General features: G+C 49.0%; 4 protein-coding genes across 5 annotated transcripts in view; all 4 read right to left on the reverse strand.

The window, feature by feature from the left end:
- The window catches only part of HOXA4 (homeobox A4), a 2,474-nt gene extending 2,149 nt beyond the window's left edge, over positions 1-325 (reverse strand). The window contains exon 1 of the mRNA XM_023531534.1: positions 7-325. Within this exon, the coding sequence (XP_023387302.1) occupies positions 7-127 (121 nt within the window). The 5' untranslated portion in view covers positions 128-325. The remainder of the gene's footprint in view (positions 1-6) is intronic.
- The window catches only part of HOXA3 (homeobox A3), a 32,793-nt gene extending 23,149 nt beyond the window's left edge, over positions 1-9,644 (reverse strand). For both annotated transcript variants that reach the window (XM_011361685.2, XM_023531508.1), the window contains exon 1: positions 9,541-9,644. The gene's annotated coding sequence lies outside the window, so the exon portion shown is untranslated. The remainder of the gene's footprint in view (positions 1-9,540) is intronic.
- Positions 9,645-10,990: 1,346 nt separating this feature from the next.
- Positions 10,991-13,732, reverse strand: HOXA5 (homeobox A5). Its single transcript, XM_011361694.2, has 2 exons — positions 12,529-13,732; positions 10,991-11,541 (listed from the first exon to the last, which is right to left on the reverse strand). The coding sequence occupies exons 1-2, from the start codon at positions 13,421-13,423 to the stop codon at positions 11,291-11,293; spliced, it is 1,146 nt and encodes a 381-aa protein (XP_011359996.1). The 5' UTR covers positions 13,424-13,732; the 3' UTR covers positions 10,991-11,290.
- A 1,181-nt stretch (positions 13,733-14,913) lies between these two features.
- On the reverse strand, positions 14,914-17,999 carry HOXA6 (homeobox A6). Its single transcript, XM_011361693.2, has 2 exons — positions 16,852-17,999; positions 14,914-15,381 (listed from the first exon to the last, which is right to left on the reverse strand). The coding sequence occupies exons 1-2, from the start codon at positions 17,291-17,293 to the stop codon at positions 15,122-15,124; spliced, it is 702 nt and encodes a 233-aa protein (XP_011359995.1). The 5' UTR covers positions 17,294-17,999; the 3' UTR covers positions 14,914-15,121.
- Between the last annotated feature and the right edge of the window lie 1,610 nt (positions 18,000-19,609).

Genomic DNA, 19,609 nt, shown 5'->3' on the forward strand with positions numbered 1-19,609 from the left:
GGTAGCCGGGGCCCCCGCCCGGGCCGCCGTCTCCGCCGCCCGGGCCGCTGTGCTGCGCGTACTCCTCGAAGGGCGGGAACTTGGGCTCGATGTAGTTGGAGTTTATCAAAAACGAGCTCATGGTCATTAATTTGTGAAGTGCAAAAATACTAATTTTTCTCGCGTTGTCGTTTTTCTGGGCTCGCCGAGGCCCCTCCCCCTCTTGCCTCGCTTCCCATCCCCCTTTTCCTCCGCTCCCTTCCCCTCCCCCGCTGTCAAGCGCCTACCCCTCCCCCTCCCGCCACCACCAATGCCACCAAAGTTCGCGCCGCTCCTCCCCCGCCCGCGCCCGCGCGCGCGCGCTTTCCCTCTCGGCCCCGCGCGCGCCCCGCCCCGTACCCCCACGTGACTGCCCCCGCCAATGGGCGCGCCGCGCGCGCGGACCCGGATCAGGAAGCGCGCGGGAGGTGATGGATGCTGCTGTCCGGCCCCAGGCGGAGGGAGGGAGCTGACGCTTTGGTCCCCCAAATCCCCACCCCCAACTTTTAGTCCCGCTGGGAATTCGGGGCTCGCCAGGCTTCAGGTCCTCTTGGACCCCAGGCTGTGCCCTACTCCTGAGCTAGGTCTTAGGGCAGCCGGGCGCCCGCGGCCCAGTGCTGACTTTCGGCCCAGCCTAACTCGGCCTGGCATCCTTCAGGGTTCGGAGCCAGTTGGGGAAAGAATGCTGTCGGGATCAAGAGGGTATCCTCGTTTTCATCCTGGCTGCCTAATAAAACGGTCCCGTTTTCTCACCAGTTGATCCCCTTCCCCACATCGTGTTCGCCGCGTCCGCGCCCAGCTTTGAGAAGCCGGTCAGGAGCTGCATGGGGTGGGTGAGCAACGGGAGGATTTTGAGCGAGGCCATTCCAGTAAAACCGGATGGGCACTATTTATTTTTCCTTTCTTTTAGAGACAATCTATTTTTTTTTCCTAAGAAAAATCAGAACCTCCTAATAGCATCTCATTTGATGGAGGTGTCTATGAGAGTTAAACAGGCTCGCATTTACTATGTGCAGTTGTGAGAAAGAACGTGGCCCAAGGATGAGAATGTATAAAAGCGACGCCTCCACAAAATCGAGCTTCGAAACCCGATTTCAGAACAATTCCCAAACAAAAACAGGCTAAGGATAGAATAGGCACTGTGCCCAGTCTGATCGCCTACGGGTCTTTTCCAGCTAAGAATTTTATGTTTTGCCTTTTGGATGTTGCTTTCTCAGATTAAATCTGAAGCTAAAGTTATATTTACAGCACAGTCAATAATTTCTAAATTGCTAAAAATTAGCATATTAACGATATAGTAGCTCTAGAAAGGGGGAGAGAGGACTGTTGCCTGCCATTTGGTAATTGAAATTTGATGGGTAAACTAATTACATCATTATTAACAAATAAATTACTTATTAATTCCACATAATGTTGATCTTTGAAGTAAATACTGATGCCTTACTGTGTACGTTCCCTTTCCTTTTCTGGGTAACAGACACACCTAGATCTTCTACTATTCAACCCAGATTAAAGCAGTGCAAACTAGCATAGTCACCATTCTAAAAATACTTTCATTTTTGGCATGCAAAGCAAGGATTTTTTCAGATAGTACACCTTATTTGATTTTTCAAAGAGCAGTATAAACAGCCTTCTCACAACTGAGTCTGGAACAAAGACGAGAAAAGTTATAGCCTAACCCTGGAGACACTTCAAAAGGAATGTCAATTCTATCTTCATTTACATCAGTTACTCATAAGAGTTACTAAATGCTGGAATATCCATTTGATGGATAGTCATTTAATGCTTTGCCACATAATGTCTATTATAAGGGACTAATCTTTAAACTTATTTAGGAAAAGAGGTTAAAAAAGGGATCATGTTAGCTTTCTAACTGGCATCACCCTGAAGTGGTACAAAGAGGTTTTCCACATTGGGTGTGTGTCTGTGAAGAGTGCTGTCCATCGTCGTGGGACACCCTGAAAATTTTTTTAAATGAAATCTGAGCCACAGACAGAAATCGATGCTGAGTGTAATCTTCAGACATACTCTCCAAACTCGGGGAAGAATCTAGCCTGTGATACAGCTGCCTAAACCAGTATCTCTCTACAGCAAGAAAAAATAACATATACATATATCCTGAATATATATAAAATGAATAATGTATACATACACAATGTAATTTACAAAACTTGACTCTAAGCTTCAGGGAGAGAAAAAAACTCGACAAGGAAATTTTGCCGTCCTCCTCATGTCATTAGCCTTGAGTACTGGGTCTTTAGCATGTCTGTTTAATATTATTTACAGACACTAAAATGCAAAATTCATGTTGTTTAGCCTCAGAACCTTCTACCAGCTTTCTGTTTTAAAGTATTAACAAGGCACGGACACTGTTTTGTATATGGTTAACCTAAACGAGTTAACTGCGCCTGTGTTTCATGTGGTTCTATTACTTTAGGAAGATGGGCTTACACGGAATCCCCCAAGGCCTGTAACTTGTCTTTGTGGTTCGTATCATAAACACAAACGGAGCCAGGACCACCAAGTGTTATCTCACACACCGACATTTTGACATTTTACTGCAAGATTTATGGTTGTAATAAACAATCTCAGTACCTTTTCTGATCCTTCCACAATCTCTCTGTGCAAGCCATAGCATCATTCCATTGAATCAAATAATCTTTTGAAAAACATTTTTTAAAAAAACCTCTTGCCTTTACATAAAATCGAAGACACCAAAGTAAAGCCAGGAAGAAACTAAATTAATAAATAAAATGAAGTTTACCAGCAGCATCTCGCCCGAGAAAAAGATAGGATGCTCTGAAATGGAGCAGAAAGGGAGCATGCTAATCTTCGCACACCAACTGGCTCCAGTCCCAAGCAGGGTGAAAGCATCATCCTTTTCTCGGGAAACTGGTATGCACATTTTCTCATTTCCACGTGCAGGGATAACATATATTCCCAACAAAAGCTTTCTTAGAATCCCATTAAGTGAAATAACTTTTCATCATGTCCTCAAATCCCAGATGGAGAAGAGCGAAGGGAGTCCAAGGGAGAGGGAGGGCGAGAGGAAGGCAGTGTTTGCAGCCTAGTTTGAATCTGATTTGAATCATTTTGAATATATTTGAAGCAGCCTTTCCTCTTGAATGCAACCCTGTCCCAAGTTTCAAAGTGACCGAACAGTGACACCGTGTGCATTTTGTTTCTTATTAATCTTACACATTGACAGTCTTTGTTAAATCACAAGGCGCGCCCTTCACCAGCCGACATTTTCATATTTGTTAGACGCGCTGACCTGAAGTTCACCTCGGCCTTGGACTTTGCGGTTCTAAAAGGTCTATACAGTGTCTTTTAGAGAGCACAGTACTTTGCCCAGGTCACTCCTTCTCAGGGAAAACCAAGAGAGAGGAAAGCAAAGGAAATGTAAAGGTTACAGAATGTATTGACTGTATTTGTCCTTTGTTCTTTAGAGCAAGAGTCCCCCAGACTGACTGTTCTCTATCTGAAGCACATCTCTGGAGTGTACACGGGAATGGCTGAATTTCACAATGCCTGATGGTGGCATTTGAGGGCTTCCTCCCCACCTATACCGGGGGAATGATTTTAGAGAAGCAATACATTATCAGCCATTCGACCAATTAATTATTTGGGGGTAATTTCCTTGCAGTAGTTTATAATTATGAACACAACCTAGGCATAAGGATTGAAATTTATATTCGGATTACACATAAATTTTAACTAGGCTTGTATGACAGGCCTAAAGACCAAAATTCTCCAAATAAAAAAACTAAGCAATCTAAAAGCAATAACTTCTGCAGGTATCTTTTACTTTAAAAATGAGCTAAGAGGTATCTATGATTATTGAAGCTGACATGTTTCTAAGACATGGAACATTTTAAACCAATAATATAATAAGTTTCTTAAGGAGACACATAATCATCTTGGTGAGTAATAGAAGGGGTTTCAGTTTTCTTCATTTTGCTAGTCCAGATGTGGTGAAGTGTTCACTGCTATAACAGCAATCACCACAGTTGTTCCCCTTCTTCTGTTTTCATCTGGCACACCCCCATTTGGCTTCAAACTCTTGGCTAGAGTGAAAACTTTACACATTGTGCAGTGGAAGCAACCTAATTACTTCCAAGAAGGAAATATTTACCACTGAATATACCCGGCACCAAAAAATTCAATCAACCAGAATATACTGGGATGCTTTTAAACATCTCTGCAAGGGTCTAGATTCTGAATAGTTGAATTAGCTTATCTCTAAAATAAAAAGAAAAACCTAGAAACAAGTTTTCATCTTTCTCTTCTCTGCTTTCCTACAATGATTACTTAAAAATTAATACATAGAAAGAGGAAATATGTCCCCCAGAAAATAGATTCTAATGGCACCAACACTTAAGCTAATATAGGCACAACAAAATAAAATATTGTTTAGCTCTCCAGTTACAACTCACACATGAGGCATGGTTCCAGTCGGCTTCCTTAATACACTGTTCCCTTTCTTGTCTACACTCTCACCCTTCCTCCGTAGCTGGTGGCCCCTCTTCTTAGCTTTTATTCCAAGTGTATTTTTAAAGAGTATTTTCTGGAGAATAGAAGTCTGTCACGGTGGTCTGCATTTGTGGATTCCACCTTCCTGCTTAAATGGCTAATTCTTTACAGTTTAGTTATTCACTTAGAGATTGTAGCATTTCAATAAACAATGAAAAATTTCCAACAGCAGGAACATTTTCATGGTACCAATAAGAATTTTCTTACTGGTGGAGGGGTGGAGGGATCCTGTCCCTTTCAGGAGGGTCTCCACTCCCTTCCTCCCCTTCCCAGCTCTAAGAACTCTTTACGTTTAGTAGGTAGCTGTTTCAGAAAGAGCATTTGAAAATGCTCCGTGTTTGAAAATGGCAAAGAATACATTTTTGCAAGAAGTGCCTGTGTTTGCCCTTTCTTCATACACTTTAGGGATCATTATATGTACTAAAAAGAAAAAAAAACTGGCCAATTAAAATCACTGTTCTCAAAGGAAGTTTCCTGCTTCTTCTCTTGCCTTTGAAGGGATGATGGAACATTGAAAACTTGCTACATTATCTCTTAAAAGTCCACTGATGATTTTGAGCTTTTTTATTTTGTGACAACCCCATAGACTCCTGGTTCTCCAACGTCTAAGGTGTTGGTGTTTCAGTAATCTATGCCTATTTACCTGCTGCTATTTCCTCGGAATGGGAGCGATAATTCAAGATGAAATACAGCACGTATTACTCTTGAAAAGAGGAATTTTCTATCCTTTTCTCCGTAATTGAGGTCATTCAACCACTAGGGTTCACCTGGAGTCCACACCGTGATACACGCGTCACTCCAAGCCATTTTATCTTTTGTGCTGATAGTCAAGATCGCAGCTCTAACATTGACATCAAACTCTGTCTGGGCAGATGACTAAGAGTGCTGCACAACGTAAACTTTTGACCCTCAACTTTTTGACCTGCAGTTGCAACGCACTAACCACAAAGATATACAAAGCTGTGCCTCTTCTTTCAAGGGGAAGTCCCCCCACCCCCATGGCAGGATCTCAGGGACGCCCGACTTCTGCCACTGCGTTTCGGAACAGGAGGGTGCATTGGATATTTTTGGGTGTTTGTGACTGTATTTCCTGTGAAATCAGCCTCCTATCTCTTTTTGTCAGCACTTAAAATAGGAATGAGATTATTTTGAAATCACTCATCATTACATTTATGAGGAAAATGAATAGGATGGGGGAACCTCACAAAAAGTGAAAGAAAAAAAGATGAGTAGAAAGCAGATAATGGAAGTTGGAGACATTTTTTTCTTTATTTAAAAATAAAGACGCTGCCCTAATTGTTGGGCGAGCTGGCCCTGGCAGGCGAGTTGACTGTGAACTTGTACTAAAGCGTGCTCTGCTGGCGATTCCTAGGGTGTGCAGATTTATCTTCTCTGCATTTACTTAACCCGGCAGTGAACTGCGCGGGCGTCATTTGTTAGGCGATGACAGACTTCACCTCCAGCAAGGGCTGCTTCACAAAATCGCAATAATTACCCAATAACCTTCATAACAAATATTATTATTGAAATGACCAGTCAGTTTGTGGGGAGGGGACTTGGTGAGAGAAAGACCGCTTTCTTTGTGAAAAACACCCAACAAAACAAACCTAGGCAGATCTTCCAGTTCTGGGGTCTGGAATGGCTAGGGCTGTGACTCCCCACTCATATGTGGGCGGGATCCTAGGTTGACCCCCTTAGCCCTGTCTGGAGGCCCCATTTATAGTTTCCTCACTGACTGGAAAGAAATTCTGCCTTAGAAGCCAAAGGGATGGAGCCCACACTGTTCTGCACTCTCCATAGTGGGCAAACCTCAGAAAGATTCCCAAACTGAGACGGAAGAGAGGCTTCAAAGGGCATCTTTTAAACTAAAAGGATTGTTTACCTCTTTAATAGCCCATCTTTCAGGATGTAATTTGCTCTCCCCTCACTAATTGTTTGGATATAATATTCTTCACATCTCAACAGAACAACGTGACTCTGTTTCTGGTAGAAAATTCTGTCTTGCTCTCTCAGAGCCGCCAACAATGAAGCAGGGGAAAGAGCAGGAGAAAAGAAATCTTGGCATAATGTTGTGAAATTAGACCATGGAAACCCTAGCAAACCCCTAAGTGAGTGTGACCAGAAGCTTCCTATTATATTTATAGTTCAGGAAATATTGTCTCTTCAGCTTGTAGAAACAAACGAGGCCTTGCATTTCAGACACCTTCTCCTTTTACAGGACCAGGAGTACAGACAGATACTTCTGCCACCGGCTGAGGCTGGGTGTCTTCAGAAAGCCCTCAATGTCAGAGATTTTTCTCTAAGTAAGTTCCTCTACCAAAAACAAAAACAAAAAAAACCCAAAACAAAACAAAAGAATGCAAGAGAAGAAATGACATATCTACAAAACCAGCCATCTCTTTACTATGCTTCCTATGAAAATAGGAAAAAAGAAAAAAATTCCTTCAGTAACTCTCACATAGGTCTGACTGGATGCTGTATTTTTTAGAAAGTCATTTAACTCTATGCAAGTTAGCCCGCTCCTTAAACGCTAAAGTTTTATGAAGATTACAACAGACAGAAATAAGCAAGCTGACCATATTTATAGCCTCTAATTCTTTTAAATCATGGGAAAGATTCTCTATATCGTGTGATGTTAGACATGGGTCCAACAGCCTTTCTGCCCATTCCCACACCCCACGGTAGGATGTGGCCACTGAGGTGGTGTGGCCGCTTCCTTCAGGCGAGTTACTCAAGTCAACCTACCAGCAGCCCTATTACTCTTTTTTTCTGCTACTAATTTTAGTCACCAAGAAATCACTCAAGCAAGATCACCAAATGAGCAACTAAAATCAAACCTTCACCTAAATACTTTCCAATAAAGAACCCGAAACTCAGAGCAGCAAAACAAAGACTCCAGAATTCTCACAGACATATAAAATAATAAAAGAGAACCCAAAGAGAGTTTCTACGCTGGTTCCCACTAAGATGCAGACACATTTTCTTGAGCGCTGAAACAGCAATGCTCACTTTAACAGGCTACACAAGATGACTTTAGGAATTCGCCTTGCCACTCACTATTCAAGAGACGTGGAACTTGTGGGAGGGTTTCGATTTTTCAGAAAAACTTCCCAGGTTTTGCTTTTGGGACCTCTGACTTTGGGGACATCTGTTGGACTTATGTTGAGAATAAGTGGCCTCTGCACAATACAGTGTGTTGAAATTCCAAATCTACACTTCAGAATTTTTTCACTTTAAGCAGTTAGTGAATACCTTTACCAATTAGCACTTGCAGAAATTTAGCACTACCCAGTTCCTAAGGAGAAAAGCATTCGGAGACAGAAGATCTCATTTTTTGTTTCATTTCTGAGTTGGAGGCTTTGGCTTAATTCCTCAGACGGGATAGGGAGAAATCTGCTAGGTCCCTTGTGGGTACCCATCCAGAAAAAGACCCCAGGACAGGCCACAGTATCCTTAATCAAAGGCTTTGCCACAGAAGAATGTGGGGATTTGGGGCCAGAAGAGGTGGCCGAGGCCGAGCTGTAATAGGACCCAGGAAAATTTTATTTCACCTTACTTCACCTGTTGGTGCAATATTGGGGACTGTTTTGGAAATCACAGATTATGTAAATTTCCTGGGATCAAACAGAAAGAGCAGCTAACAAAAGAAAGGCGGAAATCTCCTACTGACAAACAACCAATTTTTTTCCCCTAAACTACCCTTTATGATGTGTCAGGGAAAACAACATAATGGCTCTGGGGACTTTTAAGTTGAGCATTGAAGACACCTCGATTTCCCCGCAAACTTTAGGGCACAGTTTGGAAGAATTTCCCCTATATGTTGAGGGAGAGTAAATTTCTTTATTCTTTAGTGTTACTTAGGGGGACGCCTAAGATGCCTTTTGAGGGTCCTGTGCGTAGATGTTTTAATTCTACAAAGGAGGAGAGGAAAAGGAGAGGGAGAAGAAAGGCAAGGCGGAAGAAAAGAAAGCGCTTTAACTCCTTTCATTTAGCCTGGGGATTCAAACACTAAAGTTAAATCCGGCCATAAAGTTTATTGCTTCAGACTCACAGGCGGGTGAGAACAGTCCCACCCAAAATAAAAAGAACGTGCAGGCCTGTAAGGTTCAGGGCCTGGTCTCGGGTGCAGGGGAGTGGGTGGTGAGCCCTCCCCAGAGGTGGGGACCCGCGGTCCCCACCGTCCTGTGGGCGCTAGCGTCCTGGGCTCGCCCTGGCAACCCAGGGGCCCAGCCTGGAGGTGCGGCCCGCGCTTCGCCGACCTCTGCCACCCTCGAGCTCTCACCAGCCAGCCTGAAACCCGGCCCCGTAGGCAGCCACTTCCATTCAGTCCTGCCAAATGACCCAGGCCCGCGAAGACATATTGCCACAGCCCCATAAGGAATCCCGCCAAAGTCCGCCTCAGCCCTGCCTGGGCCTTTCTCTCAAACTGCCAAGCACTCCCAAGCGCAGCGCGGCCCTCGGCGCCCGGCGGCCCGCGCCCCACTGTCTCCCAGCCCCCATCCTAGGGCTCCGCGACCTCCCGAAGAGCCGGGACCCGTAGCCCTGGAATGGGGGGTGGTGGCTTTGCCAAGTCTCCACACAGACCCATTCGCACACAAAAATCTTTTTCACGCGGGTGAGAGCAGCAGATGTCATTAACATCCGCGATGGTGCAGCAATTAAAGTAAGGCCTGGGGATGCGGCGCGGCCACAGGCGCTGTTCACCGTGCTGGCTCCGCAGAGCAGGCTCCTGGCGCTGCTCAGGAAGGCAAAGGCAAATTTTGTTCGCCCCTTTTGCATTCAGAGGCAACCTCAGAGTTACTGAACCAGAGAGAGAGAGAGAGAGAGAGAGAGAGAGAGAATGAGAGAGAGAGAGAGAGAGAGAGAGAGAAGGAGAGAGAATGAGAGAGAGAGAGAGAGAGAGAGAGAGAGAGAGAGAGAGAGAGAGAGATCCAGGAAAAAGTTTCCAGAGTACAAATAAACTTGAAAGCGCTCAGGAGGCCAGCTTACCTTAACTCCGAGGAAGCCATTTTTCAAAGAGTTTTGAGAACTTGTGGTTTGGACACTTCTGGACCTAAAATTGACAATTTGAATGACCAGGCGGCACACGTAGCCTGCAAAAGAGTCAAATGGAGTCCAGCGTCAGTGAGATTATATGTTATGTGGTATATAATGTTGGATGTCAACTCCCCAAAACCATAAAACTTACTTTAATGGCCCCACGTGACGTTTTATAGCCAGTGAGCCGATCTGTCTGTGCTATGGATGATTTTACGATCTAATTCATAGACAAAACCCTATTCATTTGGCACCCAAATGTCATATAGCCGGAACTGGGGCTTATAAAGTTTACTGTTTTATAACTTTTAAAAGGAAAGACGGCATCAGTGTAAGCAGTCGGTAAATGTGCAAATCTCTAGTTGCGCTTTAGCTGCTCTGAGGAGTTTCCCAATCGAGCTAGGATGGGGTAAGTACCTTCCATTTGTAGCGAATTAATTGTAGCAAAAGAAGTCAAGTGGGTTCAGGGCGAGGAGTGGGAAGGGGTACCTGGGTGGGTTAGGGGAAGAGGGTTTGGGGGCCACAGCTTGGCAGAGCAGCCTCTTCCAGTGGAGGCCCAGGATGGCCTTAGGAAAGAGGCAGCATCTGTGTGGGCCCTGAGGGCCGAGGGCCGCTAACAAAGCCCTGGGCTTTTCCTCCTCTCTCTTCCTCTTTTTTGTACCCAGCAAGTTACCTTGGTTTTCTCATAGATGGGCAGGTTGGACTGAGGCTTTGGAACCAACTACAGCTTTCCCACCATCTGCCCTGAACTTTCTGTTGGGTCAGAGTTAGGGAGGCCACGGGTCAGGGTGTTGGTCTGAGGTCTCCTTGTGCAGTCAGGCTGCTCAGGTAGCCTCAGACTCACCAGCTTCCAGGACTGGACTGACAGACAGAAGAGCAGAAAGAGCCGCTCACTATTTGGCACAAACCAGACCAAGAGAACTTACAATAGAAAGTTTATTTTTTGTTTCCAGTCAGTATTTTTTTCCTTAAAAACAAATACAAAAAAAAAAAAAAAAAAAGCTGATCACAGTTTGCTTAAACAGCCAGACTTGGACAATATTTGTAACTTTGTTCACAAAAACATACATCACTGAAGCTGCGCTTATAAGAGCCACTTCCAGAGTTCGTGCAAAGGGTCCTACAAAGGCACGCAGGGACACACCGCTCGGAGTCACAGTTTTCGTCACAGAGCCACTAGTCACTACACGTCAAACAAGTTAAGTTGTGTCTCATCAAGTCACCTCTACAACAGCATTAATTACACAAGGAATATAGGTAGTTTGAATAAAAATATCTTTAACAGCTTGGAGCTATTGAGACAGGAACACTTCCACTCACATGCACAGTTAAATAACTGGAGTGCGACACACAACATTGGCACTAAACGAGGTCGAAGGGGAACTTTTTTGTGTGTTTTTTCTCTTTTCTTTTTGTTATAGTTACTTCAAGTAACACAGCTTGCTTCATATAAATAAGTTAAAACATCTATTTTTTTTTTTTCAAGACAAAGCCATTCAGGACAAAGAGATGAACGGAAAGCAGATCTACTTATACAGGCGCTATAATGGCAATAAACAGGCTCATGATTAAAAGATGAATTAGGGCAACGAGAACAGAGCTTCTTCACAGAAGGAACACAAGGGAGTTTCAGAAAGTCACCTTAGTACTGACACTACGCGGGATCCGCTAATACTGCTCAGTACTTTAAACGCTCAAATACTCAGGGGCGGAAGGCCCCTCCTGCCGCCGCCATGCTCATGCTTTTCAGCTTATTATCTTTTTTCCATTTCATTCTCCGGTTTTGGAACCAGATTTTAATTTGTCTCTCGGAGAGGCAAAGAGCATGTGCTATTTCAATCCTTCTTCGGCGGGTCAGGTAACGGTTGAAGTGGAACTCCTTCTCCAGCTCCAGGGTCTGGTAGCGCGTGTAGGCCGTCCGGGCCCTTTTGCCTTCCGGACCGCCTATGTTGTCTGCAACAGAAAAGTCAGCGGTTTAGCCACCCACTCCTCAGCCTCTGGCTACCAAAGTCCACCAGCTGGATAGGCCAGGGTCCAGAGCAGGGAACAGGGGAGAAAAGCTCAACAAGTCCTCCCTTTTCGCCCGCCCACCCCTCTCGAATTTCCTTCCCTCTTCCTTTCTAGAAAGAAAACAATACGATTTGGACTCTGGGAACAATCGGCCCATCCGAGGCTGAAGCTGCATCCCGGAGCATCGCCCGACTTTCCCTCTCCTGCCCTCTGGCCCTGCCCTTGGAGCCCCGAGGCGGGGGGCATAGCCCTCCCAGGCTGTCCACAGCTCAGAAACCCACCAAAGCAAGGCCCTTTTCTGAGCGCCCAAGTGGCCTCCAGGTCACCCTCCCTTAAAGTTCCAGCCCTGCGAGCCGCCTACTGTTCCAGCCCGCACGCTTGGGGCGCCTGCTTTCTTTTTCTTCCCTGTCCTTTCCTGTTCTCCCTCCTGCCCCCAAACTTCAGAATCCCGCAGGCTCTTGCCTGGATTATTGCCCCTCCAACCCCTTTTCGGGGACGCTAATTAGTAACGCTGCTTCCCCAGCGCAGCTCTCCTCATAAATTATCCGCCCTGACAAGCCCGATTCACGGCCCCTACTGCCATCCTCTTCCTCTCTGCCCCCTGCTCGGCTAGCCTGACCCGGGAGCGCGTTCCAAGGCTCTGGGGTTCGACGTGGGTCTTTTCCTTTTCCTCCCTTTCAACGTCTAAACTTGCTTGGCCAGCGGCCCTCCCCCTGTTCCCTACCTCCGTCCCGAGCGAGCGCAGGGCGCTGCAGAGAAGAGAAGGGGGAAGGAGGAAGGCAGGGAAGGAGACCGGTGGGGAAAGGCTCTACGGGGCTGAGAGAGAGACATGACCAGGAGAGAGACGGAGGAAGAGGGCGGTAAAGGAGAGAGCGGGGTCGAGAGCCGCACCCCCGCGGCCGCGTGGATTGAGAAAAAGGCTGGCTTTACCATGACTTATGTGCAGCTTGCGCATCCAGGGGTAGATCTGGGGTTGGGCCGGCGGCGCCGGGCTCGGCTCGCTCTGCGCGCTCGCCTGCTCGCTGCTGGCGGGGGCGTCCTCCTCGGCTCCGGACGCTGTGCCAACCCCCTCTCTGCTGCTGATGTGGGTGCTGCCGGCGTTGGCCGAGGCGCCGCTGGAGTTGCCCAGGGAGTTTTTCCCGCCGTGGTGGCTGTCGCTGCCAGGCGAGGGGGCCACGGCGGAGCAGGGCAGCGGGTCAGGCGGAGGCGAGTGCGTGGACGTGGCCGGCTGGCTGTACCTGGGCTCGGCGGGCGCCGCGCTGGCGCCGGCCGCGTAGCTGCGGGCGCGCTCCCCGGAGCCAAAGTGGCCAGAGCCCGAGCGGCCGACGCTGAGATCCATGCCATTGTAGCCGTAGCCGTACCTGCCGGAGTGCATGCTCGCCGAGTCCCTGAATTGCTCGCTCACGGAACTATGATCTCCATAATTATGCAACTGGTAGTCCGGGCCATTTGGATAGCGACCGCAAAATGAGTTTACAAAATAAGAGCTCATTTGTTTTTTGATATGTGTGCTTGATTTGTGGCTCGCGGTCGTTTGTGCGTCTATAGCACCCTTGCACAATTTATGATGAATTATGGAAATGACTGGGACATGTACTTGGTTCCCTCCTACGTAGGCACCCAAATATGGGGTACGACTTCGAATCACGTGCTTTTGTTGTCCAGTCGTAAATCCTGCCTGATGACCTCTAGAGGTAAACTCGTGCACTAATGGGGGAGTTGGGTGGAGGCAAGAGGGGTGGTGCGCGCGCCTCAGGCGCGTGCCCGCCTCCCGCCTCCGCCGTTCAGTCGGACTCGAGCGCCACCCGCTGGAGGCAGGGAGCATCGCTCCGCTTCCGACCCGGGGCTGCAAGGGCCGGGGTCGAATTGAGGTTACAGCCCATTATGGCAAAATTATTGCATTTCCCTCGCAGTTCCATTAGGATGTACCAATTGTGAGGCCGTCAGCTGCCGATCGCGTGCCCGGCAAGGATGCAGAGGACTGGGGGGAGATAGTGACTTGGATTTTATTTACAACAACTTTTATTTCCCCGCTGTGCAGCCCCTCTTATTTTTGTGTCGAGGTCGGGGTCGGTTCTGCCCGTCTTGCCGGCAGCTCTGAAATCTGAAAATACAGATATCACCTTCGGGGAAGTGGGGAGGCCATTTAGCCAATTGGAGAAATAAATCCTGCCCGCAGCAGCAGCTACAATTACGGCTCTGTTTTTGCGAGCGCATGAGGTACAGTGTCCCTGCCGTTCTTAAATGACAGGCGTCTATTAAAGATAGCTTTTGTGTAGTGCTTCTCCTGGGTGAGGTCAAATTCCATACACTTTTATAACCAGATTCGAGTTTTCTTTCGTGTAAATATGGTTTTCGTGTCATTAGTTTGCTATGTAATTTGCTTTAAGTATCCAGCCTAGAGAATCTTCACCACTGGGTCTTTTTCCTCTAGCCAGCCGGGCCCCAAGTCTGAGGGTTCTCCGTGAACCCAGCGAGCGGGCCCAGGCTCCCCCCAGCCACGGAAGCTGCTTGGGGGCTGGGGATCCGTGAGCCCATTTATTAGGGTCTTGCTTAAACCTCCAGGAGTAAAATGAGGGCGTTAATAGAAGCATTTCGTGGCAATGCCTAGTATCTCCGTAGTTATTTTCCTGGAATCTGAAAGACGAAAGTAAATCACAAATATAGCCGAAAGGCCTGGCGGGGAGGGGGTCTCCCCGCTGGAGGCGGGGAGTCACAGACGCCCCTGGCACGTTTGGAAACCAGAACTCTTGCCACTCCCATGGCCGTGGACCCCCTCCTTCGGTCCTGAAAGCTGCTATAGTGGCAGCGCCGACACTGTTGGAGGCAAGGAGCCAGAATCCAGAGTCCGGATCCTTCGGGAGCCCAGTCGCTCCCGAGGCTGTAAAGTTCCACCCGCGCCCAGGTTGGCTGGCCTCGGCTGAGGCTGCTTCTCTTCCACGGACGGTTGCACGGAGGGCCGAGAGACTAGGCTCTCTCAGGGCCCCCTTTGTTCCTTGTGCTTCTTCCTGTCTGGGGGCGGCTTGGGAGGCCACCGCAGTGCTGGGGCCCCAGCCTTTAGGCCTCCTCTTTACACTGGCCGGAGTCGATTTGGTGGTTCCCTGTGGGACTTGGTGGTGAGGCCAAAATGCCTAGACACCAAAAGGGTCTCGGTTCCGGGTTTCTTTCCTCTCCAGCAACCCCGCGTCCCGAGCTCAGGCGCAAGCAGAAGCGCTAGCACGAGAGCCAGGGACGAATTTGGGGCGCGCCCTGGGATCCGGATCGGACTTGGGCAGCCTTGGAGAGCGGGACTGTGTGTGCAGTGTGCCCCGCTCCGCCGCTGGGATTGGCTGTGGGTTTTTTTGTTTTGTTTTGTTTTTTTGTAAGAAATTAATGCTCAGGCGTTTGCAAAGCTCTGGGCTCCCCTAAAGCTGTGGAAGCCACCCAGATGGGAGCCGGCGGGGAGAAAAGTTGGGGAGCAGGCGAAGGCAAGGGGGCAAAGCCGTAAGAGGTTGCCGCGCTGGCCTGGTCCCTGCCCAGGCGTCTACTCGCCCGCCTTTGCCTCAGCTTCCTCCCCGCTGGGTTGTGTGGAATTGATGAGTTTATTTTCCTTTTTCCACTTCATGCGGCGGTTCTGGAACCAGATCTTGATCTGGCGCTCGGTGAGGCAGAGCGCGTTGGCGATCTCGATGCGGCGGCGCCGGGTCAGGTAGCGGTTGAAGTGGAACTCCTTCTCCAGCTCCAGCGTCTGGTAGCGCGTGTAGGTCTGGCGGCCTCGGCGCCCGTGACTCCCGTACACGGCACCTGCGGGCAGAGATGGCCAGGCGCCCGTAAGCCAGGATCCGGCAGCCGAACCAGTCAGCCCCATACCCTGCGGCCCTGGCCTCTGGGCTGGAAAACACCCGCCTCCACTCCAGCCTGCCCCACTACATCTTGAGCCGGAAGCCGGCGGGATGGGAGATTATTTCATACAAAGCGAGATGTTTTCCACCTACAACGACTTGGGGCCAAAAGTTACTATTTTTGAAAAATCTGCTCTGTAAGAAAACCATTACAAGCAAAAGAATATAACAAGCATTCTTAATTCTCTTAATTCGGGGTACCTAAGTCGTGTTTTTGTGCAAATGGTGTGGTGATGGTGGTGGTAGTGGTGGTGGTGGTTCCTGTGTGTGTGTGTGTGTGTGTGTGTGTGTGTTTGGGAGTGGTGGGTATGGAACCCTGTGAGCAAAGTGGACAATTCAAATTCACACACGGGTCTCTGTGAAGATATGACTGTGGACAGCCATGTCAGGACTCAACACGCCTTTTGTAAAATTAAAAGTGGTCAGCCTTCTCAAATCTTTGCAAATTCCCCCAGATTGTATGGTCCTTTTGAGAAATGCGGAACTCCATTGAAAAAAAAAAAGTGGATTTTAAAGCAAAACACTCCAAGTTTTTAAATCGGCATTAGGCTCTGTCCTTCTCCAAGGACAGAGATGTGGAGTTTTTGGAAACCAGGGGCCAAAAGATGGAGCTATGGGCCATTTGGGGTTCCTGGAAATGCATAACTGTGATGGGCTATCTGTTCTGGTGCCAAAGGGCCCATAGGTGGGGGTAGCCCCCCAAGCTGGGTATATGAAATTCAGGCAGGGCCTCAAAAGGAGGCAGAAGTTGGCTGTAAGTGAGCAGTTGAGTGGAAGGGGGAGGAGGGGAGGGCAGAGAGAAAAATACTGAGGATGTGGCCCTCCAAGGCTTAGGGAAGCCCCTGGAAGAGGCCAAATGAGGGCCTCTATCAATATGCGTTTCTGAAGGACAGAAAGGGGGGCAGTTGTGAAGTGAAGGGGAGTTTTCACTGATGGGTGCAGAAGACTATCTCAGGGTGGGTATCTGAGCAAGGTGTTACCAGGTTGCAATGTGAGCAGGCACTACCTCCCATCCAGCCTGGCTCTCTCTTCAGGTTGCCCATCACGGGTCTCACAAAGCATGGCAGTGACCCCCGCACACACTCCCACAGTGTCTTATATGGACACTGGTGCCCTGCCTTCTCTCTACCACAGCTTGACTGCCCCATTGGGAATGAGTTGGGCTTTTTTTAAAAAAATCTCTTTTTTAAGCTACAAAAACTTGGTTCATTCTTTCCTCCTGTGTTTCCATTTTCTCTGTCGACTTCCTCTCTTCCTTCCTTCCTTCCTTCCTTCCTTCCTTCCTTCCTTCCTTCCTTCCTTCCTTCCCTGCTTCCTTCCCTCTTTCTCTCCACTCTCTTGGGGGGTGGGGGGCCGCAGGAAAATGCCTTACCCGCGCAGGAGTTCATCCGCTGCATCCAGGGGTAAACAGGACTCGTGTACTTCCGGTCGGTGCCTTCGTCATGGAGGGCTTTGCCCGGCACGCTGCTGCTGTCGGGTTTGTACTGCTGCTCGGGAGAAAAGTGCAGATAGTCCCCGGGGCCCCTCTGCTTGCCACTGCCCGAGGGCGAGGCGCCACTGAGGTCCTTATCAGAATAGAAACACGAGGCCCCGTACTCGTAGGACGCCCGGTTGCAGGCCAGGACCGAGTTGGACTGTTGGTAGAAACAAGGTGAGGTGTACGTCTTGTCCGGGAGGCTCGACGCCCCGTACGAGGCCGGGAAGGGCCTCAGCGCGTCATAGCCGGCCGGGTAGAGGGGCAGCTGGCCCAAGAAGGAGTCCTGGCCGCTGGGCAGGCTCCCGGGGAAAGTGGGATTCACAAAATAGGAACTCATTTGCGCGTCCCTCTGCAGGACTGTGATTTGTTGTGTATTAGTACATCTGGCTATAACTATTAGTAGTCATCGAACTGGTTTGTTTCTGGATGGCCGAACGCCAAAAGCGACAGCAGCAAATCGCACCAGCTGACGCGGCGGTGGCCAATGGGAGCGAGCGCCGGAGCCCGCTCCCCGGGGACCGCGGCGACCGAGGCAGCAAAGTTACAAACAGCCCCCAGCCCGCCTGCCCGCCGCCCGCCCGGCAGATTAATGGGCGCGCACAGCCGGCCTGCCCGGCTCCCTTCCCGAACGCCAGCGGCGGGCACGGCCCGGGCAGAGGCGTGAGGATCAGGCCATGGTAGGGATACCCGGGCTAGGGCGCCGCCGGCCCCTCCAGGGCCGCTCTTTCCTCCTTTTTGCTTTGCTGGATTGTGCTGGTTTTTCTCTCCAAACAGGAAACCTGACAGCCCCGTGCCCGGAGGGGCGGTGACAGGGATGGCTTTGCTCTTTGCGGCCTGCCCTCCCGGCGGGGCCCTGAGTTTGCCCCTCCCCCCGCACTCGTCTATTCGTGGGTGCGGGTTCCAGGGCTGGAGAAGGTCTCTGAGAACCCAGGCCCGAGCTCCCTGCTCCTCACTCCTGCGCCTTAGGAATCAGCGCGTCCCCTCCATCTCTCCTTCCCCACTCCCACCACAGGCCTGGGCCTGCCAGCCACCGAGGGCGGAAGGCTCACCTGGAGCTGACCAGGACGCGGCCAAACGTAGTTTCTTCCCCCGCGGGCCCCTCCTCCCACAGACAACACGTCTCCTTTGAGTCCGGACGCGCTCCCCTCCAAAAGCCATAGACGAACGACCGCCTGGCCTCAAAGCGCCCCCACAAGCTGTGCGCCCCCGTCCTGCATTTGAACCCAAAAAACAAGAGGCCAGAAATCACTGGTTTCAATAAGAAAAGGAACTACAGAGGAGTGGCCATGAGACTGAGCTGCGAAGCCAGCCTTGGGACCTGCTCCCATTGCCCAGCGCCTGGAGAATCGCCCTCCCTCACCTGGACCTCTCAGAACTGAGATAGATCCAGACGTGGAACCTCTGTCCTCATTCCAGAGGTGCGAGCGACCCAGGGTCCCTGGCCCAGCCAGGCATAGAGGGCAGCTCTGCCGGGCCCAAGGCTGCGGGATAATTGATGTGCGTGGTTTCCGGGCGCCCCACAGCCCCACACTGTCCTGGGATGTGTCCTCTTTTCTGCCTTTCCTGGGACTGGTCCGAGTCCTGCCCGGGTCAGCCGCCCCCAGAACGAGGACCACTTAAATCGTCTGAATTGCTTTTACCGCAGTCCCAGGCCTGGCCTTCCCCAGACAGGACATGAAAAACCTGTGCTGGGTTTGCCTGAGAGGTGTGCCTTGAGAGAGTTGACTTTTACAGCGCATGGATCAATCTCATTTTGTAAAATGTGATATCTTTCCAATGGCATTTTTACGACTGTATTTGTTGGGCTTGTAAAACCCCTTGAATTAGCTTTAAAATCCTCAATTTTGTGGAGGTTGAAAAAAGAGTATTTATCGAATTGGTTGAATTTCTGGAAGGTGTTTATAAGATCTGTAAAACTGTGGTAAAGGCAGAGAATAGGGTTCGTGATTTGTGGGAGGCGACATGTCCCCCCAGGAACCTAGCAACAACTTCCCCCTCCCTCATTTCCCCCAAAGGGAAAAAATTAGGAAAGGACTGGGCTACGGTGGACCTCCACAGAGCCTGGCATGCACCCTGAAAGCGGTTGTTACCCACTTTCTGGGGGCTGTGCTCAGAAGCCTTCTGGCTGTGCCCCAATAAATCCAAGCTGGGAAAGTTTCTCCTTTGCATTATATCTATCTATCTATCTATCTATCTCTCTATATATATGTCTATATATATAGAGAGAGAGACATATATATATAAAAAAGATCTGGAAGGAGAGGATAGAATTTAACATTTCCCTTGCTGCATTTCTTCAGGGAAAGGATCCAATAGATGAAAATGAAAACTCAAGAGTCAAAAATTGAAAGGGGGATTTTTTAAAAAGCTATGTTCCAGGAAAATCATGTTTGAATTATTGTTTCTTAAACAAGACCATCAGTTGACAGTGATTTCAAGCAAGTTATTATTATATAAAGATCAAAAAGATTGTTTGAAGATGTTGATAAATGTTTACATTTATAATTTCTGCTTCATTCCTCTAGGTCCTACACAGTGTTGGGGCTGGTAACAATTTACTACTGTTATTATTTGTTATGATTTGACCTGGATTCTCGATCTAATAATGGTCCCAGTCAACGAGAGAATTTGATTTCTCAGCTAACAGCCAAAA

Source organism: Pteropus vampyrus, unplaced genomic scaffold (genome assembly GCF_000151845.1).
Source record: "Pteropus vampyrus isolate Shadow unplaced genomic scaffold, Pvam_2.0 Scaffold69, whole genome shotgun sequence".
In the NCBI taxonomy this organism is placed as follows: domain Eukaryota; kingdom Metazoa; phylum Chordata; class Mammalia; order Chiroptera; family Pteropodidae; genus Pteropus; species Pteropus vampyrus.

Excerpts from the sequence above, each read along its gene's own strand:
- HOXA6 (XM_011361693.2), bottom strand. The coding sequence starts at position 17,293 with ATGAGTTCCTATTTTGTGAATCCCACTTTCCCCGGGAGCCTGCCCAGC. Across the intron at positions 15,382-16,851 it reads GCGGATGAACTCCTGCGCGG|GTGCCGTGTACGGGAGTCAC; the intron begins GTAAGGCATTTT and ends CTCTGCCCGCAG.
- HOXA5 (XM_011361694.2), bottom strand. The coding sequence starts at position 13,423 with ATGCTCCCTGCCTCCAGCGGGTGGCGCTCGAGTCCGACTGAACGGCGG. Across the intron at positions 11,542-12,528 it reads CAAGCTGCACATAAGTCATG|ACAACATAGGCGGTCCGGAA; the intron begins GTAAAGCCAGCC and ends TTTCTGTTGCAG.